We start from the raw sequence: 27086 nt of genomic DNA, 5'->3' as shown, positions 1-27086 counted from the left end.
TTATAGTTTTTTAAACACTACACTACACTACACACACACACAACACAAAATTTGAAATGGATCCTCCTTTTGGGACTAAGGAGGGACAAGCTCCATCTACCACCACCACCACCAGCACCACCACCACCACCACCAGTTCTAAGATGCAGCCTTTGCGTCAGTCTAGTCGGCCAAGTAGGCCAAGCTCTCGCTTATCATTTGGGGAAGCATTGCTTGAAGGATCATCAAGTAAAGGAAAGGCACCAAAAGCAGGCAGTAGTAGTGTGGCTAAGCCCACAAGCGCTATGGTTTTTTACGGAAAGCCTAAAGCACCAGAAGCACGTTCAAAGTTAAAGGGTAGCACAAGTAGTACCAGCCCAGTGACTAAAAAGAAGTGCCTTTTGCCCCAAGCAGCATCTTCCCCATCCACAAGCAGCATGCAAGGTACCAAGCAGAGCCAAATTAGCAGCAAGACTCAGAGGGGTCCCAAACAAAAGCGATCTCATTCCTTTGTAGGGAAAACCACCACCGCTAAAAGTACACCTTCGCAAACGAATGGAAGAGAGTCCCGAAATGATGCTAGCGTGCCTTTGCGATCCAAGAATTAAGGGAAAGCTAGCTTTGAAATGTAATGTTCTCAGTAGCTACCGGGAGCAATTGGTCAACAAGGTGCGTGACTGGCAGCGTAAAATGGGAATGCTGTCCGAGGAGGGAGAGGTGCAGGAGGAGGAAGAGATTATGTGGTCTGCTACTCCTAGCAGCAGCATCAGCAGCAGTGCCACAAGCAGCACAACACAGCTGAGTGGAGCAGCTGCGTTTTGGGAAGAGGCACTTGGGAGTATAGTTGGACCATCTGATAGAGCTAGCAGCAGAAAGGAGAGTAGTGCTGCTGAAATGGTCAAACGTTACCTCTGTGAAGTTCCTTCTGCGCCTAATGTTGATCCTCTTAGCTACTGGGATGAAAAGAAGAGTGTGTGGCCTGCACTCTCATGGGTTGCGCAGCAGCTACTATCATGTCCGCCAACCACTGTTCAAAGTGAGCGCGTGTTTTCTATGACTGGAAACATACTGAGTCCACAGCACTCACGCATGGCACCTCATCTGATGGAGCAGATTGCCTTTCTTAAATTCAATCTGCCCAAGTTGGGTTACCCAGCTCTTAGCTTGGAAAGTTAATTTTTTTTCTCTGTAATGTTTAAGGTAGTTTCTCCCCCTGGTTGCACTTGTTTGTGGTGTGGCAACGTCTGCTACCTCCGCCGGTGTAGCCAATTTACGCTAGGGCCTAGTGTCTGAGTTCTGGAAGTCCGCTCCCAAACGCCATGGACTGACAGACTTTCATGCTTTGCCCTGGGGTGAAACAGGTGAGCGGGTCGTCAATTGCCCACTCATTCACCTTTTTCCTTTTCCAACGCTGCTGCTGGTGGTGGTGCCAGCATCTTTTGCCAGTTCGCTTCCTGGCTGAAATCATGCCTCAAATGTCCCTAATGGAGAGGGTAGTTTCTCCCCCTGGTTGCACTTGCTGCGGTGTGGCAATGCCTGCTACCTCCGCCGGTGTAGCCAATTTACGCTAGGGCCTAGTGTCTGAGTTCTGGAAGTCCGCTCCCAAACGCCAAGGACTGACAGTCTTCGGATGCTTTGCCCTGGGGTGAAACAGGTGAGCGGGTCGTCAATTGCCCACTCATTCACCTTTTTCCGTTTCCAACGCTGCTGCTGGTGGTGGTGCCAGTATCTTTTGCCAGTTCGCTTCCTGGCTGAAATCATGCCTCAAATGTCCCTAATGGAGAGGGTAGTTTCTCCCCCTGGTTGCACTTGCTGCGGTGTGGCAATGCCTGCTACCTCCGCCGGTGTAGCCAATTTACGCTAGGGCCTAGTGTCTGAGTTCTGGAAGTCTGCTCCTAAATGCCAAGGACTGACAGTCTTTGGATGCTTTGCCCTGGGGTGAAACAGGTGAGCGGGTCGTCAATTGCCCACTCATTCACCTTTTCTAATGCTGCTGCTGCTGGTGGTGGTGCCAGCGTCTCTTCTCTGCCAGTTCGCTTCCTGGCTAGTGTCATGCCTTAAATGTCCCTAATGGTAAGGGCAGTTTCTCCCCCCCTGGTTGCACTTGCTGCGGTGTGGCAACGCCTGCTACCTCCGCCGGTGTAGCCAGCTTACGCTAGGGCCTTGTGTCTGAGTTCTGGAAGTCCGCTCCCAAACGCCAAGGACTGACAGTCTTTGGATGCTTTGCCCTGGGGTGAAACAGGTGAGCGGGTCGCCAATTGCCCACTCATTCGCCTTTTCCAATGCTGCTGCTGCTGCTGGTGGTGGTGGTGGCAGCGTCTCTTCTCTGCCAGTTCGCTTCCTGGCTAGTGTCATGCCTCAAATGTCCCTAATGGCAAGGGCAGTTTCTCCCCACTGGTTGCATTTGCTGCGGTGTGGCAACACCTGCTACCTCCGCCAGTGTAGCCAGCTTACGCTAGGGCCTTGTGTCTGAGCTCTGGAAGTCTGCTCCCAAACGCCAAGGACTGACAGTCTTTGGATGCTTTGCCCTGGGGTGAAACAGGTGAGCGGGTCGCCAATTGCCCACTCATTCGCCTTTTCCAATGCTGCTGCTGCTGCTGGTGGTGGTGGTGCCAGCGTCTCTTCTCTGCCAGTTCGCTTCCTGGCTAGTGTCATGCCTTAAATGTCCCTAATGGAGAGGGTAGTTTCTCCCCCCTGGCTGCGTCTCTTTGCAGTGTGGCAACGCCTGCTACCTCCGCCGGTGTAGCCAGCTTACGCTAGGGCCTTGTGTCTGAGTTCTGGAAGTCTGCTCCCAAACGCCAAGGACTGACAGTGTTTGGATGCTTTGCCCTGGGGTGAAACAGGTGAGTGGGTTGCCAATTGCCCACTCATTCGCCTTTCCCAATTCTGCTGCTGCTGCTGCTGGTGGTGCCAGCGTCTCTTCAATGCCAGTTCGCTTCCTGGCTCGTGTCATGCCTCAAATGTCCCTAATGGTAAGGGCAGTTTCTCCCTCCTGGTTGCACTTGCTGCGGTGTGGCAACGCCTGCTACCTCCGCCAGTGTAGCCAGCTTACGCTAGGGCCTTGTGTCTGAGCTCTGGAAGTCTGCTGCCAAACGTCTAAGACTGACAGTGTTTTGGTGCTTTGCCCTGGGGTGAAACAGGTGAGTGGGTCGCCAATTGCCCACTCATTCGCTTTTCCCATTTTTCAATGCTGCTGCTGGTGGTGGTTGTGGTGGTGCCAGCATCTCTTCTGTGCCAGTTCGCTTCCTTGCTAGAGTCATGCCCAAAATGTCCTTAATGGTAAGGGCAGTTTCTCCCCCCTGGCTGCGTCTGTTTGCGGTGTGGCAACGCCTGCTACCTCCGCCGGAGTGGCCAGCTTATGCTAGGGCCTAGTGTCTGAGCTCTGGAAGTCTGCTGCCAAACGTCTAAGACTGACAGTGTTTGGATGCTTTGCTCTGGGGTGAAACAGGTGAGTGGGTCGCCAATTGCCCACTCATTCGCCTTTTCCATTTCCATTTCATTATTTTCCTTCTGATACACAACCAACCAACCAAACATAACACACACAATAACACAAATAACACAGTGACATAACACATAACACACAACACATATAACACGCAGTGACAACACACATAACACACATAACACATACACGTACAATGCACAAATCACAAAGACCTTTCCTCTTGTTATTTGTCCTGGCCTTCACTTCTACACTCACTAGCATTAACGCTATAACTCACACTTCATACTATAACATTTTTTCCATCCACATACCTGCCAACAGACCCAACTTTTTCAGGGACAGTCCTGCTTTTTTCCAGTCCTGTCCCTTCTAATTTAGCTATCTAGGTATGCAAATACACATTGGTAGTTATAGCTCGGTAGGTAGCACTAGTATAAACATTAAATAAATATAATAAAGTACTAAATAATAAATCTAACTTTAAAATACATTTAAATAAACCCCTTAATTTTTTAAAACCCATTAAAATTTAAATTAAATTATTATTTAGACATAATACATCTTTAACCAAACCAGTGCACTGCTACTAATCTTAAACATAACCGTACATTAACCCTAAGCTATTTTTTAGTTCTTGTCCAACATTTTTCCATCCGCATACCTGCCAACACACCCAAGATTTTGGTGGACAGTCCTGCTTTTTTCCAGTCCTGTCCAGTAAAAGTTGGGTTGTTGCAAAGTATGCCATTGTGAATAGGTAGCAAATGTTAGGCATGTATTACAAGTGGTCCAAAATCAATTTAAAAATGTAAAATAATCCCTATTCTTTTATTAAACATCTATGGATGTGTGATTGTGTATGATAAACGGAGGCCAAGTTCCTTGGAGCATTTGTCTCTAGGTCATTTTGTGTACAGTACACCTCAGTACGTGTGTGTAACTCTATTGGTCGTTTCGGCAGGGGGCTGGCCTGCCATCAACGAATGAAGTGCGTTCTGCAATTCACTCGTTGATGCCAGACCAGCCCCCTGCCGAAACGACCAATAGAGTCGCACACACGTTCCTTCACGGCAGCTGCTGCTGCTCCAATGTGTTGTTAACCCTGTATTAACCCCTGCTAGGCAACCGGGAAGGAAACGAAGATTAAACGAGCACGAAGAATGTCCGCGAATATTCGCCCGAAGAGAAGACAGGAATATTCACGGAATACGAAGGTTTTTCCCCCCCCCGAAGACGAGCACGAAGACGAACACGAAGAGCCCCCTGGTGCCCAAGTCTAGTATAAATGCGTTTTAATATTTTTAAAAAAATGCAGCATGCTTCGACACTTTTTTGGTGAAATATTAATAGTCACTTTCACATTTATATTTATCAATATTTACTATTTTTTCGGCGCAACACTTTTCTATCCTCTCCCCTAGCACTGCAGCCCCCTCCTCATTGAGGTGCAGTAGAGTCTGTAGCCTGCTTCAAAGTCTGCCCAGTTCTCCAAAATCCCAAATCCCCCTTTCTTATACCACGCTCTTAGCCACGCATTGATCTCCCTAAGCTCCCGCTATCTTCCTGAAGTAGCGCGTGGTACTGGTAATATTCCAGAGAACATTACCTTGGAGGTCCTTTTCCTACGTTTCTGACCTAGTGCCCTAAAATCATTTTTAAAGGACCCCCCACCTGCCCTTAACTATGTCGTTTGTACCAACATGTACTATGACCCCTGGATCATCTCCAGCCCCTCCCAACAATCTGTCTACCCGGTCCACAATATGTCAAACCCGAGCACCCGGGAGACAGCATACTGTTCGGCATTCGGGGTCCTGGCGACAGATTACCCCTTGAACCTTCCTTATAATTGAATCCCCTACCACCAGCACCTGTCTAGCCTTCCTAGCCTTCTGGCTCCCCATTATGCTGGAGAGGCTACTCTCCTGGCTGCTAGGAGAGTCAGAAATGCTTCCTCTGAGCTGGTCTCCCCAGCATCTTCGCACAAACTGGCAAACATGTTGGGGTGATCTAGCCCAGAACAGACCTCCCTAGCTCTCCGGCTCCTGCTGAAAATTCATCCACATATTAAATTGAATAAACAATAGGTAAAAGTGTACATGCGCTACAACACTCTGTGGGAATCCCACTCTCCCACACTTCAACAAGATAAAAGACAGGTATTGGTGGTGCAACCCACCAACAGTGAGTGGAGCGACAGAAGTAAATATAAAACGTAACTCACCCTCACCCCAATGGGTTATATAGAATAAATGACATGAAAGAAAAAAATAATTATAATAGTGCACTCTGTATGATAAAATATAGCAAAACACTTTTTTAAAAATGTATCAAAAACTCACCCTTTTGATGAGTCAAAGACTGACTCAAATCATCAACGCCTGGTGTGATTAGGGATTACACACCCAACTGTATTTGAATGGAGATATCTACAAATGGATAAAATCACATAGAGCAGTATTGCAACACATCCTAAATGGACCAGAAACAGGTGGCTACAGTTAGCCTCTCACCTTGCCTAGAGCCTGTAACCTGGCTCCAGGGATAAAGAACACTGTACTGGCTTAGGGCAGTACTCCCCCTTTAAGGTGATGGACAGCAGAGTGGATCCAGCAGAGTGTATGGAGTATATGTATATAAATATAATAAGTGATGTAAAATGTAAAATAAATACTTTATTACATAAATAACAACACTATCATAAAATATACTCTATTTAAGTGTCTCTGTGAATCCTCCCACACGCGTTTCGCCCTTGGGCTTCCTCAAGTCAGTTTGCTGTCCAAAAATCATAATGCAGTCTTTTTAAATCCAATGCGTCCAATCCGGACGGCTTTTGCAAAAATGGAGGATAGTTACAGGTGCCTTCAGTGTCCAAAGTTCAATACAATGCGAAGGCGAAAGTGTCTATACGTGTCCACATTCAACATACAAGTCCGTTACCCATTGGAAACACTTATGTGTGTAGGGGTTAACCTAGGGAGGTGCGGTGAATCTGCCTAAACAAGCTGATTAAGCTTGTCATAAAGAAACGGGCAGTATTCGTCGCAGGAAAAAGAGAACTATTTTCAGTGTAAGCAAATACTGAAAGTAATAAAAGTGACATTGCGGTATTTTAAAAGCCGAATTGGGCATAATGGCCTAAATTAAATGGGGAATATATATATGACTGATAACAATCATACTCGGGTTTAAATTAAGGAAATAAATAATAATTAAAACTTTTATTTAAGACTTACAAAAAAAGAATTAAAAGGGATTAAATATATACAATACCACAATGTGTACTACAAAATTCATATATGTAATAAATAACAGATAATGCATAATCTACATATTAAAAACGAAGAATACCGTATTTGCCCGATTATAAGACGAGGTTTTTTTTCAGAGCAAATGCCCTGAAAAATACCCCTCGTCGTCGACCCCTAATCGGGGTCGTCTTATAATCAGACCTCAAATGGGTCTGACTATGAGACTAAGATCCAGATCCCCCGCACCGATGCAGGGGACCTGGATCTTCCACCTGTGTTATGCCCCCCCCCCAATTTACCAGTGCTTCTGAGTCCCCGGTGCTTAGTCCGGGCAGCGTGTAGAGCTCTACGCTAATCGCGTAGAGCTCTACACACTGCCCGGACTAAGCACCGAGAACTCAGATGCAGGGGACCTGGATCCTCCTGCGTTATGCCCCCCGCCAACTTACCGGTGCTTCTGAGTCCCCGGTGCTTAGTCCGGGCAGCGCGTAGAGCTCTACGCGATTCACGTAGACAACTTCCGCTCAAGAGCGTAGACCTCTACATGCTGCCCGGACTAAGCACCAGGGACTCAGAAGCTCCGGTAAGTTTGGAGGAGGGAGAGGGAGGGAGTGTTAAATGGGGGGGGGGGGGGCATAAGGCATTTCTGGAGGCACAGTGCTCTGTGAAATGCCTTTCACAGGGCATTAAATGCCCTTAATGCCACTCTGCCTCCAGAAATGCCTTTTAACCCTCTATGCGCCACTCTGCCTCCTGAAATGCCTTATACCTCCCTGTATGCCACTCTGCCCCATAATATGCCTTTTAACCCCCTAAATGCCAGAGTGGCATAAAGGGGTATAAGGCAATTCTGGAGGCAGAGTGGCACATAGGGGGGGTCAAAAGGCATATCATGGGACACAGTGGCATATAGAGGGTTAAAAGGCGTATCATGGGGCACAGTGGCATTTAGAGGGTATAAGGCATTTCTGGGGCAGATGTGCATAACTGGGGGGGCAGGTTGAAAAAAAGGAAATAAAAACAAAAACAACATATTTTTCTCAATCATAGCTTTTATTAACAAACAATTGTTCGCATAGTTTACATGAATTAATATTTACTGGTAAAACTTTTTTCCTATATGGTCGTCTCATATTCAGGCTTTTTCTTTTTTTCATTAATTAATATTCAGATTTTGGGGGGTCGTCTTATAATCAGGGTCGTCTTATAATCGAGCAAATACGGTATATAGTTATATAAAAGTGCCCGTGCATTTCTTAAAGGTGAATACACACAATTACAGTTAAGATACATGTGTTAAAAATGGCAACTGTATGTCGTGTGTGGTAGCAGAGAGTAAGAAATAGGGAAATGTATGTGAATGGACCCTAAAATTACCCTACGTTCTGTCCTAAAGAAGCTAAGTGGCAACTAAACGATACCCTATCTATTATCTGAATCAGCCCTATACTGACTCTAAATAGAAAAAGAGAACTGAAAAAGAGTTTCTTCCTAAACGCTAACAACTCTATGTGCACCTGTATATCTTTCCCTCAAAATTACATCCCTAAACTATCCCTGTGTCTGTGGAGAAGAAATAATGTATACAAAGAGAAAACTAAGACATCAGACATACAGCTGTATTGGAGGGGGGGGGGGTTCTATAAAAAATGGCATAGCTCGAAGTCCGCATTGTGTCCATGGGGTTGCAGAGTATGTAATTTATAAAGCCATTGAATTTCTTTAATGCTTAGCTTCTTGGTCATATCGTCCCCTCTCCCCTTCTTGATACTACTTCCATTCCCCAAAAGGATAAATCTGTGGGATTGCTTGAATGTTTTATCTTAAAATGCAGTTAAAGGCTATGTTTGTCATACCCATTTCTAATATTGCGAATAGGTGAGAGGCTAACTGTAGCCACCTGTTTCTGGTCCATTTTGGATGTGTTGCAATACTGCTCTATGTGATTTTATCCATTTGTAGATATCTCCATTCAAATACAGTTGGGTGGGTGATCCCTAATCACACCAGGCGTTGATGATTTGAGTCAGTCTTTGTCTGACTCATCAGAATGTGAGTTTTTGATACATTTTTAAAAAAATGTTTTGCTATATTTTATCATACAGAGTGCACTATTATTATTATTTTTTTTTTTTTCTTTCATGTCATTTATTCTATATAACCCATTGGGGTGAGGGTGAGTTACGTTTATATTTACTTCTGTCGCTCCACTCACTGTTGGTGGGTTGCACCACCAATACCTGTCTTTCATCCACATATTAACTCATGCTCTCCCTCATTCAGACAACTCATGCTCTCCCTCATTCAGACAATACATCCACATATTAACTCATGGTCTCCCTCATTCATTCAATGCATTCACACATTAAATCACTCTTTACTTATTTCAATATTCTTACTACCCTCTTCCTCCCTATCTCCCTCCCTTGTCACTTTCTAACCCCTCTCCCTCCCCTTTCCCTACTACTCTCTTCCTCAATATCTACCCCCCTCTCCCCTTTTCTCACTATCTACCCCCTCTCCCTCCCTTATCACTTTCTAACCCCTCTCCCTCCCCCTACTCACTATCTACCTTCTCTCCCTTTGTAGTTCTCTCCCCTTTAGGTCCAGCGACGGGAGCACGAGGCTTCTGTCTTCCTGCTCTGCTGTGATGCCCGCTGCTTCACTGCTGAGCGCTGAAATATGACGTCATATTCCGGCGCGCAGCATGAAATGCCAGCACCGCAAAGGAAGTAGCGCCGAGCGGTTGCTAGACGCCCCTCTCTCTGCTTCGCATAAAAAAAAGAAAGCGTTTAAAAGCCGCTCACTGGCGCCCCCTTTCAAATGGCACAAGCCATAGGTGCCATACCTTAGATACGTCTCTGCACCTATGACATAAATAACTTTGATTTTTCATAAGTAGAACCAATCTCAGATTAACCTTTTATATAATTAAATATACAACTAAATATAACTAAGTCTAACCTATTTACAAACAAACCTTAGTCAGTTTGACTCTTGAATGACTATTTGTTATTTTTACAATTATATTTTTTTTCCACTAAATATCTTATAAGATATGGTTATTTTTATTTATTTTTTTAAAAAGAGATGAAATCTACTACAAGTGAAATTCACTATAAAATATGGTAAATGTTCACAGGGTTTTGAGGTGTAATTTGGAAGTGAGTGATTAATGCTTCTCAAACTGATCTGTTAAAGATGGGGGGCGATAGAATGTAGTTGTAATATGATCTGGGTCCTCTCTCCTCTTGCTTAAATGAATGATATGAATTATAAAGGGTTAGCATTTTTCGGCCCCTACACGTTCCTGATTCTGCTGTACGTCTCCGTTGCGCTGGTTGCTGAGCTCTCAATCTCCGCTAGGAGGCCCCTTTTCCAAATTCTGCAGTGTGGATCCACTGCCAGTACTGCAGGATCTTCCGGTGCTCCATCATAGAAGCCCCAGTGGAAGTGGAGGGCAGTAGTGGAGGATGTCTGCGTGCATCGCACAGAAGTCCACAGGCTGCCAGAGAGGAGGATCTCTGCAGGGGATCCTCCTCTCTGGCAGCCGGTCAATGTCTGCACTATGCGCATAGACAACCTCTGCTTCCGCCCGGCACTTCCGCTGGAGCTTCTATGATAGAGCACATGACCTTCCGGTGCTCAGTCATAGAAGCCCTGGCAGACACGCCAGGTAGGAGAGGAGTTTGTCTATGCCCATCGTGCAGATGTCCACCGGCTGCCCCCACTCGGGTTGCACTGGTAAGTCTGAGGGGCAGAGTGGCATATAGGGGGTATTAAAGCATTTGTGAGGGCAGGGTGGCATATCAGGGAGGCATAGTGGCATATAGGGGGTATAAGGCATTTCTGGGGCAGAGTGGTATATCAGAGAGGCAGACTGGCATATAGGGGGTGTAAGGCATATCACGGAGGCAGAGTGGCATATAGGGGTATAAGGCATATCGGGGGGGCTGAGTGGCATATCAGTGAGGCATAGTGGCATATCTGTGGGGCAGACTGGCAAGCCTGGGGGCAGATGTGCAAAGCTATGGGCAGATGTGCATAACTGGGGGACAGGTTGGCAAATAAAAGGAAATAAAAACAAAAATGCATTTTTCTCAATCATTAATGTTTACTAGTAAAACTCTTTTCCTATAGGATAGTCTTATATTCAGACTTCTTTTTCTGCTAAATTAATATTCCAATTTTGGGGGTCGTTTTATAATCAGGATCGTCTCATAATCTCATAAGCAAATATGGTATTTACAGCTCACAGTGGAGCTGTGATAATAATCAGTGAGCAAGTTAAATTTAATTACAACCATCACGAGAATGATCTTCAAGGTAGATCTGATGTTGATGCGTTCAGCAACACCGAGATCGGCATCAGAGGCCGTCTGGCCTTTACAAACTATTATGAGTAGCTTTATAATCTGCCTCACTCAAATGAGACTATTTTTGGTCAGATTACGTGTTCCTAAAATTTCCAAAAACAACCTGATTAATTTAAATGAGCCAATTCTTCGAACCGAAATAAACGTGACAATTGTAAACCTGAAAAAATCGAAAGCCCCTCGTCCGGATGGATTCTCTGCTATGTTCTTTCAAGTACTCAGCCCAGTGATTGCGCAAATATTATTAATTAATAAATTGGTCCTTCCTTGCTGAAATATTGGAGGCACTTGGCCTGAAAGGTCCTGTCTTACATAACATTATACCCCTATACGAGTCACCACAGGCGAAAATTTCAGGATCCTGTCTAGATTCTCCCTATTTTAATATTAGTAATGGAGCTAGATATGGGAGTCCACTAGCCCCAATACTTTATACTATGTCTATTGAACCCCTTGCTACCTTGATCCGGCAATCAGACAAGCTAAAGAGGATAAAAACTGAGGCTCAGGAGTACAAAATTAGTCTCTATGCAGATGACATATTATTAACGTTGACTGATCCTGAAGTTTGTATCCTAAAAGTGACTTAAATAATAAGAGTTTGGAAAGTATTTGTAATACAAAATAAATGTTGCAAAGACACAGGTCTTACACTCTAATTTAGGTCCCACTCAATTGGAGATATTAAACCAAAAAGGCAACATTTGACTGGAATAATTGGTATAATTAGCTACATGATAGATAAGAACTAAATTAATTGAAAAACTAAAATCTAAATTTGCAGGCTGGAAATTTCATGGCTCTGTAAATTAAATGTGATCAAAGCCTCACCAAGGTCACAAACGACCCTTTATCTGCTAGAAACAATGGCCACTACTCTATCCTAATCTTACTTGACCTCTCTGCTGCTTTCGACACCCCCTCCTCCTACAGCTCTCTTGGTCTTCGTGACACTGCTCTGTCCTGGATTAACTTGTATCTTTCCAACAGATCCTTCTCTGTGTCTTTTGCTGGCAAAAGATTGTAGATTGTAAATTCCTGTGGGAACAGGGCCCTCCATTCCTCTTCTATCTGTATGTCAATTGCTGTGTTGTACTTGTGGTTAACTGTAAAATTTTCATCTTGTACAGCGCTGCGGAATCTGTCGGAGCTTTATAAATAAAGTGTAATAATAATAATAATAATGATGTCCTCCCAAGCAAAAAATTAGCTGCTGACTTATAAAGAGACAAGTGGAGTTTGAATGATACCTTTATTGGCTAACTGACTTATAAAGAGACCTTGTGGAGCTCTGCGAACCTGCTTTCAAGCTCTCCCTCTTCTTACCCATTTTGGTCCTTCATCTTCCCTCTCCCTATAGAGACAAACATATTATAGGAAACCAAAGAAGTTTCTCCTCTAAATTATTCTGGAGGGGATGATGGGACTGACGCAACGCTCTCCATGAAACCAAATTTGACAGAATGAGTGAAAATATGGATATATGGAATGGGACCTCTTAATGGCTAAAACTTTGTTATTCACGACACCATTAGGTTATGAACAATATTTCTTTCTATTCTTTTGTTCTATACCTCTATATGCTTCTACAAGGGAAAGCAAAATTATATTTAGATCTTTCCCCCCAATTATTTAAATCTGAATGAAAACATAGATTAGGAAGAAAGAAATACGAAAAGAAAGAAATTGGTAGGTTTTGTTGTGAATATTTAATGTACATTGTATATTTGGGGGAAAAACCTGAATAAAGAAAAAAAATGTTTTATTGTAAAAAGGCAATCTACAAAAATATCTCTATGAACTGTGCAGTACAAAAGATAAAAAATGTATCTTCAAAACATATAAAAGAATATTATTGTCAGGACTCGGGTGATCAGGTCTGATAGGAGCCCAGGTGCACGGCATACGAGGGGCTCTGTCTGTACCCCACGATGCATGATGGCTTGGGGTTGTTACAGACAGAAGATGCTGATAATAGTTGTATTGCAGATGATGGTACAACAACATATAATGATAGAAAGTCTCTTGGCTGGAAGCCGTCTGGATGGGGCACACACACGGCAGGAAGCCCTCTGGATGGGGCACACACACGGCAGGAAGCCCTCTGGATGGGGCACACACACGGCAGGAAGCCCTCTGGATGGGGCACACACGGCAGGAAGCCCTCTGGATGGGGCACACAAACGTCAGGAAGCCCTCTGGATGGGGCACACACATGGACATGAAAGGCTTAATACGGTTGGCGAGTATTTTAGCAAATAATTTAAGATCAGAGAAATAGGCCAGTAGCTGCCACAGTTCTCGGGATCTTTACCGTCTTTTGGGATCAGAGTGATTGAAGCATGACATGGATTTGCCTACCGTCTAAAATAGAATTAAATGCCCTTACAAAATGGGGACCTAATAATTCACTGTACTGTGAATAATACTTTAGCGGAAGCCCGTCAGGGCCTGGGCATTTCCCATTTTGGGACAATCTAATAGCCAAGACCAGCTCCGGAAGGGCAATAGGCCCATCTAGCGCCACTGCCTCTTCCGCAGTGAGGCCCACGCATACCATCCGCTGCCGATAATCCGCCAATCTCGCTTCCTTCCCCCTCGGAGCTGACACATGTCCAGGAGGCGTAATGTTATAAAGGTTAGTGAAGTATTCAACAAAACTATTGGAGAGTGGAGCAGACATGCCTGGCCAGTAGCAGATCTAATCTTAGGGATATAGGTCAATTTAAGGGAGGCACAGAGAGCCCTTGCCAAATATTTCCCTGGTTTATCCCTGTGTTCATGAACGTAAGTGGGCCCTTTGCTGTTTGCTATTCAGCTTCCCCCCGCAATGACACAAGCTGCAGATAAAGAATCCTTGTGAGCCCTCTCCGCCACTGTGATACGATCACACAAAGAAGCAATCCTCTCCACATATTCAAGTAAACCATCTGCGTGCCGCCGTCCGCAGTAATAGTGACAATAATTGACAACGAAGCCCATTAAATCAGTAAACCCCCCCTCAACCAACTGTCTGAAGAGAAAGGAACAGAAAAAAATGAATAAATAAATATTCAAAGAAAAGGAAGCCCTCACATAAGAAACAAGAATGTAAGGACTTACCTTCCTCTCCAGTCCCGCTCCATGGCTGCTCCCGTGACGCTTCCTCCTCAGGTGGCTTCCCGGGCAGCGAGTACCACCGCTACCCGGTCGATGTCCTCACCGCATGGCCGACCATGACGCAAACAGGTACCACAGCGGGTGGTCAAAACTTAATATTGCACGTTACATTTGTAACATAACCTTATAACCTCTTCATGCAGGACACACCTCCTCCTCTCCCTATTTAAACCCGGACTTCCACTTCTGGGTCACCCTTGGTTGGTGTATTTTTGCTACTTGCTTGCGCATTAGATTGTGACTGACTGCTCCGGTTTGACTTGTTGACCTCGTTCCTGTCTCCTGATTTGGCTCCTGATTCCTGCTCCCCTGGTATTGATTCAGCTTGTTGACCTCGTCTCTGGATTCTGATTTGGCTTATCCTGATTACCTGTCTGACCTGGTTGGTTCTCTGACTTTCTGGTTCCTGTTTGGCCTGGCCCACTCCACCATCCGGGGTCCTACCTCACCATACCATTACAAAGCACAAAAAACAGCAACTAAGACAGTGTCTCCCCCCGAAAGCAGGGAAAATCGCTTTCGGGGGCATCACGAGACAGCCCCTTATATTATACATAGCATATCAAACCAGAAAAGGGGGGGGGATGCTCTTCTATGGTCACTTCGTGGGACAGAAGATCCCAAAGACTTCTCATCCATGTCAAGCCCCTACAAAGCCCAGTTAGTTACAGAAATGTCAGGGGAGTCCTAGTTTTTGTAGCAGGCATGGAAGTTTATGGTGGTATCGCAGAGCTAGATAGGTATTATTGTGCCGTATCATCAGTCCGAATAGGTGACCCCATCGATAGGGGATCCGGAGCCTCTGCAACTCCAACGTTAATGGTCGCAAAAGCTCATTGTCTTTGTAATGTGAGGTCAGAGAGGTCATAGTATAGAGAGACAGAAGCACCATTAAGCGGCCATGTGCGCACCTCACAAGCTTGGGTCATGATAGCCTCCTTGAGACAGAAGTCTGTAAGGTGACTTAAGAGTTACCTCGAGGACGTAAGGCCCAATATGCCTTGTCCACTACCGAGGGGGCATCAACTGCTCTGCCCAGAAGGCCTGAAAAAAAGCTCAGTAAGGAGGGCCAGTAGATCCTCCGAGGCCTCAGACTCAGGGACTCAGGGACTCCAATTGCCTCCTAATAGTCCATAGACAGCGCAGGTGACAGTCTGCTGATTGTGCTACCTGGTGCTGCAAGGCCGAGGCGTCCTCCAGTGCAACGACTCTGCGCTCTAGCAAAGACAGGTCTGTACACAGGGTCGCCACTTCATCGCGGACCACCTGACGAAGCTCTGTAATGAGCAATGAAAAATCAGAGCGCCAGGGTGCTGATGAGAACAGCTGCACCACCTCCAGCGCATTTTGTTGCTGCGCGGGGCTAGATGCAGGCATCCCCTCCTCCAGGGAGGATGAGCTGGCAGGCGATCTCGCCTCGTGGTTTTCAGAGGCCTGGGAGGCCAAGTCTGCAGGCGTCTGGAAATACTCCGGTAGGGAGTTAGACGCACCTCGGGACTCAGCAGTACGGCCTGTTACGCCTGTTACGGCGCATTGTCGGAGAGAGCTATTTTTAGCTAAATGAGGCGTGGTCGGCAGCAGAGCAGAGAGCTCAAGCGGCCATCTACTTTGGTGGTCGGACACGCCCCCTCCAAGACATTTAAATGCTTCCCCTCAAGTGTTACTTTAGCAGTATGCTTAGGGCCATTGTCCTGCTGGAAGGTGAACCTCCGTCGCATTCTCAAATCTCTGGAAGACTGAAACATGTTTACCTCAAGAATTTCCATGTATTTAGCGCCCTCCATCATTCCTTCAATTCTGACCAGTTTCCTAGTCTTTGTCGATAAAAAACAACCCACAGCATGATGGTGCCACCATGGGGGATGGTATTCTCAGGTTCATGAGAGGTTTGCGCCAGACATAGCATTTTGCTTGATGTCCAGAAAGGTCAGTTTTAGTCTTATCTGACAAGAGTATCTTCTTCCATATGTTTGGAGAGTCCCCCACATTCCTTTTGGCAAACAGCAAATGTGTTTGTTTATTTTTTTCTTTAAGTAATGGCTTTTTACTGGCCACTCTTCGTCAAACACCCAGCTCTGTGGAGTGTATGGCTTAAAGTGGTCCTATGGGCAGATGCTCAGAACTCTGCTGTGGAGCTTTGCAACTCCTTCAGAGATATATATTTGGTCTCTTTGTTTCCTCTCTGATTAATGCCACTCTTGCCTGGTCCGTGGGTTTTGGTGGGCGGCCCTGTCTTGCCAGGTTTGTTGTGGTGCCACATTCTTTGCATTTCTTAATAATGGATTTAATGGTGCGCCGTGGAATGTTCAACGTTTTAGATATTTTTTAATAACCCAACCCAGATCTGTACTCCTTCACCACTTTGTCCTCAACCTATTTGAAGAGCTCCTTGGTCTTCATGGTGCCGCTTGCTTGGTGATACCCCTTGCTTAGTGGTGTTGTAGACTCTGGGGCCTCAGAACAGGCGGATATATACGGAGATCATGTGCACACAGGTGAACTTTATTTAACTAATTATCTGACTTCTAAAGGTAATAGGTTGCACCAGTTCTTATTTAGGGGCTTCATAGCAAACACCACTTTTACGTTTTTTTATTTTCTTCATTTCACTTCACCAGTTTGGACTATTTTGTGAATGTCTATTACATGAAATTCAAATAAAAATCCGTTTTAATTCCAGGTTGTAATGCAATAAAATGGGAAAAATGTCAAGGAGGGTGAATACTTTTGCAAGGCACTGTATTCAAAATACACCAAATAAATGTAACATCAAATAAATACAAAGAAATGCTTTAAGATATATAGAATATGTAAAACACTTAAATATACAGTAAAAACCGATTTATCTAAAAATCAGTACATAATCTGTGAAAGTGGAATTTATATTTTTTTGGAACAGATTAATGGATTAATATATTTTAATAAAATCAAGAACAAATGATTAACTAATTAGCTCTGCAAATCGTTTGGATGACTAGTAGAATACCGCAATCACAATTCTCTAGTTAGACACTAGACGGTCGGATATATGCTATGCTACTGCTATCTAATATGCCTTAGGAAAGAAAATCGCTCATGTCAGGGTCCATCCAGGCTGCGGAGCTGCATGTCTTTTGTTTCTCTGTCTTGCTGGGATCCATTTCTGCATTTCTGTCCTGAACCTCTGATTCCAGTCTTGCTCTTTGCTTCAGCTCTGTTTCCTTTATAAGGTGTACCCCACGCATGTGTTCTGTTTGTCTCAGTCTGCAGTCTAAAGGTATGTCTCAGTGCTATGTGTTTGGATTTCATGTTTGGTTTGTTTAGTACCTCTGTAGGCAGGAATTTAGCATTAGGACCCACCGTCATTGGAGTACTTTGGCGTAGTGGTGGGCTAAGCATACTATGGCCATAAGATGTGATGGAATCTCCAATTGTTATCTTGTAGTCCTAGGCTAGTTCCTGTATGTATGTGTGTCAGTCTGTGATGTCTTGTAACCCTGGTAGAGGGGTGTCCTGTCTTGTAACCCCGGTAGAGGGGTATCCTGTCTTGTAACCCCGGTAGAGGGGTGTCCTGTCTTGTAACCCTGATAGAGGGGTGTCCTGTCTTGTAACCCCAGTAGAGGGGTGTCCTGTCCTGTTCATGTCGGATCTTGAGTATTCTTTGTCTTGTTCCCTGTTGTGCCCTGTATTTTGTATTTCTTGTCTGGTTATGTTTCTTGCGTGGTTATGCTTCTTGCTCTGTCCCCCTTGCTTGCTATGTTTCTCCTGTACTCTGCTTAGCTTCCATACTTCCAGCCTGCAGCATCCTGCACATGATTCCAGTGCTATGTCTCATGCCTACTCCAGGGTGCCTGCAGGATATATCTCCAAGTTCTGCTCTGTTCTGCCATCATCCGCTGTCATGTCAGGGCGCTGGTATGTGGCTGCACAACCCTAGATGCCCACTGGGAGAGTGCTGTCGCCCTGCACCAGGCCCTGTCCAACTCCGCTCCTGCACCGTAACTCCTGCACACAATCTTTGGGCGCGCTGGGTCTTTACAGTCGTCTGTATGGACCCGGTTCGTGACAGCTCAATTTCATTTTAGGACACAAGACTGGACTAAATAATTAGATATTCCCTGAACTACAACATCAGGAAAGAAGTAATGAACAAAACATTAAGTCCAATAAAAGATATTTTTTTGCAGGAATTAATTGTGTAGATGGGCTAGTTAATTTGCTGCTTGTGATTGTTTAAGTACATATAGTTTTAAGATCACTTGATATTAGACTTGGGCACCAGGGGGCTCTTCGTTTTCGTCTTCGTACTCATCTTCGGGGGGAAAAAAATCTTCGTATTCCGCAAATATTCGCTTGTTCCTGTCTTCTCTTCGGGCAAATATTCGTGGACATTCTTTGTGTTCGTTTTTTCTTTGTTTTTTCCAGTTAAGGGGTTAATACGGGGTTAACTCTTAGCGCAGCAGCTCTGACGCCAGAAGTTTAAATGTCCGTATGAGCAACTCTATTGGTCGTCAGCAGGGGGCTCATTTTCCAATGGTTGAACGACCAATAAAGTCGCTTGTACGGACATTTAACTGATAGAACAGGGAGACGAGTGGGATCTGCAGGGTAAGTTGCAGCATTGCAGCGTTGTGGGGTTTTAAAAGGCTGTACGAGCAACATTAATTCATACTCTCACTCATTCAAACAATTCACCCACACATTAATTCATATTCATAATTCCACATATTAACTTATTACTTGTCACTCATTCTCACTCTTTATTTATTTCAATACTCTTACTACCCCTTCCTCAATATCTACCCCCTCTCCCTCCCTTCCTTACTATCTACCCCCTCTCTCTCCCCTCTCACTATCTACCCCCCTCTCTCCCCCTTGACAATGCATTGTCAATTCAGGACAATGCATTGTCCCGTATTGAGGCTGACCGGGACCTGGGACTTAGTCCCATTGCTGGACTGTCCCGGGCAATCTGGGACATGTGGTCACCCTATATACATCCCAATCAGTCCTTGAAAAACTATGTAATTTGAGTGGGTAGACGTAAAAAGGAATAATCATGACTTAAGAAACATGGCCTTTGATCACTCCTTCAGCAGTGATCAAACAAACTCCTCCCTGCAATCACCGGTGTACCAACTGCCAGAGCTAGCTTCAGGGACAGGGAGAAAGCCCCAACCCTCCCCTGCTGCCTGATTGTTCCATTAAGAGCAACCGTGCAATGCCGCGATTGTGTATTGTCATACACAATCGCGGCATTGCACGGTTGCTCTTAATGGAGCAATCAGGCAGCATTGCAGGGGTTAAAGCTTGTGGGGACTAAATATCAGTTAATGCTGTGCTCCAATGCATTGAAAGAGTTAAAAAAAAATAATTACAAAATAAATAAATAACAGCACTGACCTGAAAGTCAATTACCGTATTTGCTCGATTATAAGACGAGGTTTTTTTCAGAGCAAATGCTCTGAAAAATACCCCTCGTCTTCTAATCGGGGTCGTCTTCTAATCAGACCTCAAATAGAGGTCTGATTAGGAGACTAAGATCCAGATCCCCCCACCGCTGCAGGGGACCTGGATCCTCCTGTCTCACCCCCCCCCCATCATACACACACTTACCGGTGCTTCCTGCTGTACTGCCGGGGCAGCGGGTTGACGTCTACGCGATTCGCGTAGACAACGTCCGCTGCAGCCGGAAGGAGGTGTGGCTAGCAGCGGGGGTTGTCTGCGTCCGTCGCGTAGACCTTCCCCGACTGTCAGAGATCAGAGTTCCCCGCACCGGAACCGCACCGGTGCGGGGAACTCTGATCTCTGACAGCCGGGGAAAGTATACGCGACGGACGCATACAAACCCCCCCCTGCCAACTCCACCTCCTTCCGGCTGCAGCGGAAGGCGACGTCAACCTGCTGCCCCGGCTGGAAGCACTGGTAAGAGAGGGCTGAGAGGGGAGAGAGGGAAGAGAGGGGTGAGAGGGGGGGGGAGAGAGTGTGTGTGTGTGTGTGTTAGTTAAATGGGGGTATAGGGTGTGTGTGTGTGTGTGTTAAATGGGGGCATAGGGCATTTCTGGAGTGGCGTTAAGGGGGCATTTAATAGAGCACTCTGCCTCCTGAAATGCCTTATACCTCCCTATATGCCACTCTGCCCCATAATATGCCTTTTAACCCCCTAAATGCCAGAGTGGCATATAGGGGTATAAGGCATTTCTGGAGGCAGAGTGCTCTATACAATGCCTTTTAACTCCCTTAATGCCACTCTGCCTCCTGGAATGCCTTATACCTCCCTATATGCCACTCTGCCCCATAATATGCATTTTAACCCCCTAAATGCCAGAATGGGATATAGGGGTATAAGGCATTTCTGGAGGCAGAGTGGCACATAGGGGGTCAAAAGGCATACCATGGGGCACAGTGGCATATAGAGGGTTAAAAGGCATATCATGGGCCACAGTGCCATATTGGTGTGGCAAGCCTGGGGGCAGATGTGCGTAACTGGGGGACAGGTTGGAAAATACAAGGAAATAAAAACAAAAAAAATATTTTTCTCAATCATAGCTTTTATTTAAAAAAATAGTTTACATGAATTAACATTTACTGGTAAAACTTTTTTCCTTTAGGGTCGTCTTATATTCAGGCTTTTTCTTTTTTTCCTAAGTTAATATTCAGATTTTGGGGGGTCGTCTTATAATCAGGGTCGTCTTATAATCGAGCAAATACGGTATTGTGAATTTAGTTAAAAACTGCTGAAGAATCAATCAAAAGTGGGCTGATGATGATTAGATCACTCCTGGCCAATTGGAGTGATCTGATCATTATGATGTTATGACCCTGTCCTAGAAAGAGAGAGGGGGTCATCTTTGGTAATAATGAACCCCCCACACACAAATTATTAATAATTATTAATAAAAAATTCATATTTATAACCTGATCACTTTTTAAGTCACTGATTATTGATCGGTCTCCCTCATCAATATCAGTGGCCTAAACTTGTCACTTACAAGTGATCTAAAAAATATGAAAAAAAAATAAAAATGTAATTGCGCATGTTCCTTTTTGACTCCACGATATCTGAGAAACAGATATCTGAGAAACATGACTTATCTATGCATGTGGGATATTGCTTTACTCGGGGGTGTTACTGAACACAAATCAAGACCTATTTTGTTCTTACATCCACTCAAAAAAATAAACAAGGTGAAACTGCAAAGTGGATGTGAAAATGTTATTCTTTTTTTTGTTTGGAAGGTGCTAGTGTGGAATCAGCTGTATAGGACAGGCCAATATGCCCCTAACTAGATTCCCTGAGCGTTCTAGTTTTTGGGGTGAAATATGAAATATGGAACATCTACTGTGTCTCAAATGAGACCTGGACCCAACAAACTGATCTGTCAAAATTCTATGTTTGAAAACTGTAATGCGCATGTTCCAATTTTGAACCCGCAGTGCCAAAGAGACATGCCCTAACCTCCCCCGGGTTAGCCCCCCCATATTAAATTTTTTTACAAAAGATCATGGCATTTGTTAGATCATTGTTAGATCAGGTTTGATCAACTGTTTTTTTCGTTAGATCTACTCTAAAATAGGCAATATTAACAATCTTTTTCAGGGGGGGCTAACCCGTAGCCAGCCCCCCCTCAACAAAAATTTCAACAAAATGTTACTGATTATGATAGCTCTACGTTAGATCAGGTTTGATCAGACAAAATTTTTGTTAGATCTAGTCTAATTACTGAGATATTGCATATTTAATGAGGGGGGGCTGGCCCCCCCTCAACTGAAATTTGGATTTTTTTTAATGGATCTTGGTAGATATTCGTTAGATCAGGTTAGATCAACTGTTTTTTTCGTTAGATCTACCACGCAGGAGGCGGTATTCACAATCCTATTTTGTGTGCGGGGGATGGGTACACATACGGTCTGGCCCCCCCTCAACTGAAATTTTGATTTTTTTTTAATGGATCTTGGTAGATATTCGTTAGATCAGGTTAGATCAACAGTTTTTTTCGTTAGATCTATCACACAGGAGGCGATATTCACAATCCTATTTTGTGTGCGGGGGATGGGTATACATACGGTCTGGCCCCCCCTCAACTGAAATTTGGATTTTTTTTAATGGATCTTGGTAGATATTCGTTAGATCAGGTTAGATCAACAGTTTTTTTCGTTAGATCTACCACGCAGGAGGCGGTATTCACAATCCTATTTTGTGTGCGGGGGATGGGTACACATACGGTCTGGCCCCCCCTCAACTGAAATTTGGATTTTTTTTAATGGATCTTGGTAGATATTCGTTAGATCAGGTTAGATCAACTGTTTTTTTCGTTAGATCTATCACACAGGAGGCGATATTCACAATCCTATTTTGTGTGCGGGGGATGGGTATACATAGGGGCTGGCCCCCCCTCAACTGAAATTTGGATTTTTTTTTAATGGATCTTGGTAGATATTCGTTAGATCAGGTTAGATCAACAGTTTTTTTCGTTAGATCTATCACACAGGAGGCGATATTCACAATCCTATTTTGTGTGCGGGTAATGGGTATACATAGGGGCTGGCCCCCCCTCAACTGAAATTTGGATTTTTTTTAATGGATCTTGGTAGATATTCGTTAGATCAGGTTAGATCAACAGTTTTTTTCGTTAGATCTACCACGCAGGAGGCGGTATTCACAATCCTATTTTGTGTACGGGGGATGGGTATACATACGAGTTGGCCCCCCCAACTGAAATTTGGATTTTTTTTAATGGATTTTGGTAGATATTCGTTAGATCCGGTTAGATCAACTGTTTTTTTCGTTAGATCTATCACACAGGAGGCGGTAATTACAATCCTATTTTATGTGCAGGGGATGGGTATACATACGGGCTGGCCCCCCCTTAACTGAAATTTGGAAAAAAAATTATGGATTTTGGTAGATATTCGTTAGATCTGGTTAGATCAACAGTTTGTTTCGTTAGATCTATCACCCAGTAGGCTGTATTCACAATCCTATTTTGTGTGCGGGGGATGGCAATACATACGGGTTGGCCCCCCCTCAACTGAAATTTGGAATTTGTTTAATGGATTTTGGTAGATATTCTTTAGATCTGGTAAGATCAATAGTTTTTTTCGTTAGATCTACCACGCAGGAGGCGGTATTCACAATCCTATTTTTTGTGCGGGGGGTGGGTATACATACGGGTTGGCCCCCCCTCAACTGAAATTTGGAATTTTTTTCATGTATTTTGGTAGATATTCATTAGATCCGGTTAGATCAACTGTTTTTTTTTGTTAGATCTATCACACAAGAGGGGGTATTGACAATCCTATATAGTGTGCGGGGGGATGGGAATACATATGGGTTGTCCCTCCAACCGAAACAAACTGTTGATCTAACCAGATCTAACGAATATCTACCAAAATCCATAATTGTTTTTCCAAATTTCAGTTGAGGGGGGGCCAGCCCGTATGTATACCCATCCCCCCGCACATAAAATAGGATTGTGAATACCGCCTCCTGCGTGGTAGATCTAACGAAAAAAAACAGTTGATCTAACCGGATCTAACGAATATCTACCAAAATCCATTAAAAAAAATCCAAATTTTAGTTGAGGGGGGGCCAACCCGTATGTATTGCCATCCCCCGCACACAAAATAGGATTGTGAATATCGCCTCCTGTGTGGTAGATCTAACGAAAAAAACAGTTGATCTAACCTGATGTAACGAATATCTACCAAGATCCATTAAAAAAAATCCAAATTTCAGTTGAGGGGGGGCCAGACCGTATGTGTACCCATCCCCCGCACACAAAATAGGATTGTGAATACCGCCTCCTGCGTGGTAGATCTAACGAAAAAAACAGTTGATCTAACCTGATCTAACGAATATCTACCAAGATCCATTAAAAAAAATCCAAATTTCAGTTGAGGGGGGGCCAGCCCCTATGTATACCCATTACCCGCACACAAAATAGGATTGTGAATATCGCCTCCTGTGTGATAGATCTAACGAAAAAAACTGTTGATCTAACCTGATCTAACGAATATCTACCAAGATCCATTAAAAAAAATCCAAATTTCAGTTGAGGGGGGGCCAGCCCCTATGTATACCCATCCCCCGCACACAAAATAGGATTGTGAATATCGCCTCCTGTGTGATAGATCTAACGAAAAAAACTGTTGATCTAACCTGATCTAACGAATATCTACCAAGATCCATTAAAAAAAATCCAAATTTCAGTTGAGGGGGGGCCAGCCCCTATGTATACCCATCCCCCGCACACAAAATAGGATTGTGAATATCGCCTCCTGTGTGATAGATCTAACGAAAAAAACAGTTGATCTAACCTGATCTAACGAATATCTACCAAGATCCATTAAAAAAAATCCAAATTTCAGTTGAGGGGGGGCCAGACCGTATGTGTACCCATCCCCCGCACACAAAATAGGATTGTGAATACCGCCTCCTGCGTGGTAGATCTAACGAAAAAAACTGTTGATCTAACCTGATCTAACGAATATCTACCAAGATCCATTAAAAAAAATCCAAATTTCAGTTGAGGGGGGGCCAGACCGTATGTGTACCCATCCCCCGCACACAAAATAGGATTGTGAATACCGCCTCCTGCGTGGTAGATCTAACGAAAAAAACTGTTGATCTAACCTGATCTAACGAATATCTACCAAGATCCATTAAAAAAAATCCAAATTTCAGTTGAGGGGGGGCCAGACCGTATGTATACCCATCCCCCGCACACAAAATAGGATTGTGAATATCGCCTCCTGTGTGATAGATCTAACGAAAAAAACTGTTGATCTAACCTGATCTAACGAATATCTACCAAGATCCATTAAAAAAAAATCAAAATTTCAGTTGAGGGGGGGCCAGACCGTATGTGTACCCATCCCCCGCACACAAAATAGGATTGTGAATACCGCCTCCTGCGTGGTAGATCTAACGAAAAAAACAGTTGATCTAACCTGATCTAACGAATATCTACCAAGATCCATTAAAAAAAATCCAAATTTCAGTTGAGGGGGGGCCTGCCCCCCCTCATTAAATATGCAATATCTCAGTAATTAGACTAGATCTAACAAAAATTTTGTCTGATCAAACCTGATCTAACGTAGAGCTATCATAATCAGTAACATTTTGTTGAAATTTTTGTTGAGGGGGGGCTGGCTACGGGTTAGCCCTCCCTGAAAAAGATTGTTAATATTGCCTATTTTAGAGTAGATCTAACGAAAAAAACAGTTGATCAAGCCTGATCTAACAATGATCTAACAAATGCCATGATCTTTTGTAAAAAAATTTAATATGGGGGGGCTAACCCGGGGGAGGTCATGCCCTACCCATGCATGGGGTATTCCTGTACTCGGGAGTTGTTTCTGAATACAAATAACAAGTTAATTTAGTCATTTCACATACTTAGGGAAAAAATTACTGAAATACTGTGTTTGGATAAAATGGGTTTGTTAAAAAACTGAAAAAAATGAAATTTTACTGCAACGTTCGGTACAGACTGGCACTATAATGGTTAAATCAAAGGTGTTAAAATGCCCCTAGTAAAATACTTTGGGTTGTCAACTTTCAAAAAAAGAAATACCTTTGTTTAGCAGTTTTTCTGGCTGCTATTTGGGCGCAATTCCCAGCATACCACATTTTTTTATTTTTTTGTTTAGAAACAGCGTTGCGCGTCATTAATATTCAACTTTGTAAGAACCAAAAAAAATGTAAATACTAGGAATATGTTGTGTTTCCAAAAACAGGACAAATACCAAAATACACTTTTGGAGTTTTTTTCCCCCATTTGCACTAATTATATATAGTTTTTATAGGTGAAAAATATATATTTTTTTCCTAATTTTAGATATTTTCCATACTAAATGATGGTTTATATATATATAATATTTCAAAAGAAAGCCCTACTTGTACTGAAAAAACAATATACAATGTGTGGGAGTGCATTAAATGAGTTAGTGGGCAATCAGAGTTAAATAAAGTCATAGCAAAAGCACACAAACTGTTCTGGTCCTTTAGGGCAAAAATGGTTAAAAAAAACTGTCCTGAAGGGGTTAATAATAATAAACATTATGTTCTGTCACCTTCTAATACACATTTTTGGTTTAAGGAAAATCACTGCAGGAGAATAAAGATTCTTGGAGACTGTTATTATTGCGTATCAGGATTAACCCAACCCAAAACAGATCACGCACATTGCTGTGTTGAGATGGGACTTGATATGATTGACACCATAACGTAAGTACCTCCTATGGTTTTTACTGTTTCTTGAATGGTATAGACATATGTTTGTGCATTTAGTATTATTATCAAGGTAAATAATTAAATATAATAGTAATGCTTACATTACTGCACATGCAGTCGTGGCCAAAAGTTTTGAGAATAACAGAAATATTAATTTTCACAAAGTCTGTTGCCTCAGTTTAGGTGATGGCAATTTGCATATGCTCCAGAATGTTATGAAAAGACCTCCTCCGGGTCAGCCCCCACATATTAAGAATTTTAACAAAAGATCATTGCATTTGTTTGATCTTTGTTAGATCAGGTTTGATCAACTGTTTTTTTTCGTTAGAGCTACTCTAAAATAGGCAATATTAACAATCTTAACCCGTAGCCAGCCCCCCTCAACAAAAATTTCAACACAATGTTACTGATTATTAGACTTGTGCATTCGCCTTCGGGCGAACATGAAAACGAACACGAAGAATCCGTTTTTTTGTTCGTTCCAAAGAAACGTAGAACAGAATATAGTGCCGGTAAAACGTAGACGAAGACGAACAAACACGAAGAATCATAGATTCTTCATGATCGTATTCGTTTTCGAGGCGCAACCGCCAAATTTTCAAACAGGAGTGAGCTGATCCTCGTCAGTCCAATCGGCTCGCTCTTGTGACGTC

General features: G+C 43.7%; 1 protein-coding gene across 1 annotated transcript in view; it reads left to right on the top strand.

Moving 5' to 3' along the window:
- The window catches only part of LOC149272823 (adenylate cyclase type 1-like), a gene marked incomplete at its 3' end in the record, with an annotated part of 200213 nt that extends 173786 nt beyond the window's left edge, over positions 1–26427 (top strand). Inside the window, exon 5 of the mRNA XM_089506690.1 lies at positions 26300–26427. Within this exon, the coding sequence (XP_089362816.1) occupies positions 26300–26427 (128 nt within the window). The remainder of the gene's footprint in view (positions 1–26299) is intronic.
- Positions 26428–27086: the final 659 nt, after the last annotated feature.

The sequence above is a fragment of the Sceloporus occidentalis genome, unplaced genomic scaffold, assembly GCF_023333645.1.
Source record: "Sceloporus occidentalis isolate IW3139 unplaced genomic scaffold, rSceOcc1.0.p SCAF_414, whole genome shotgun sequence".
NCBI classification, from domain to species: Eukaryota; Metazoa; Chordata; class Lepidosauria; order Squamata; family Phrynosomatidae; genus Sceloporus; species Sceloporus occidentalis.
Note: the sequence above shows the minus strand (reverse complement) of the source record. Positions and strands in the feature narration are given on the sequence as shown.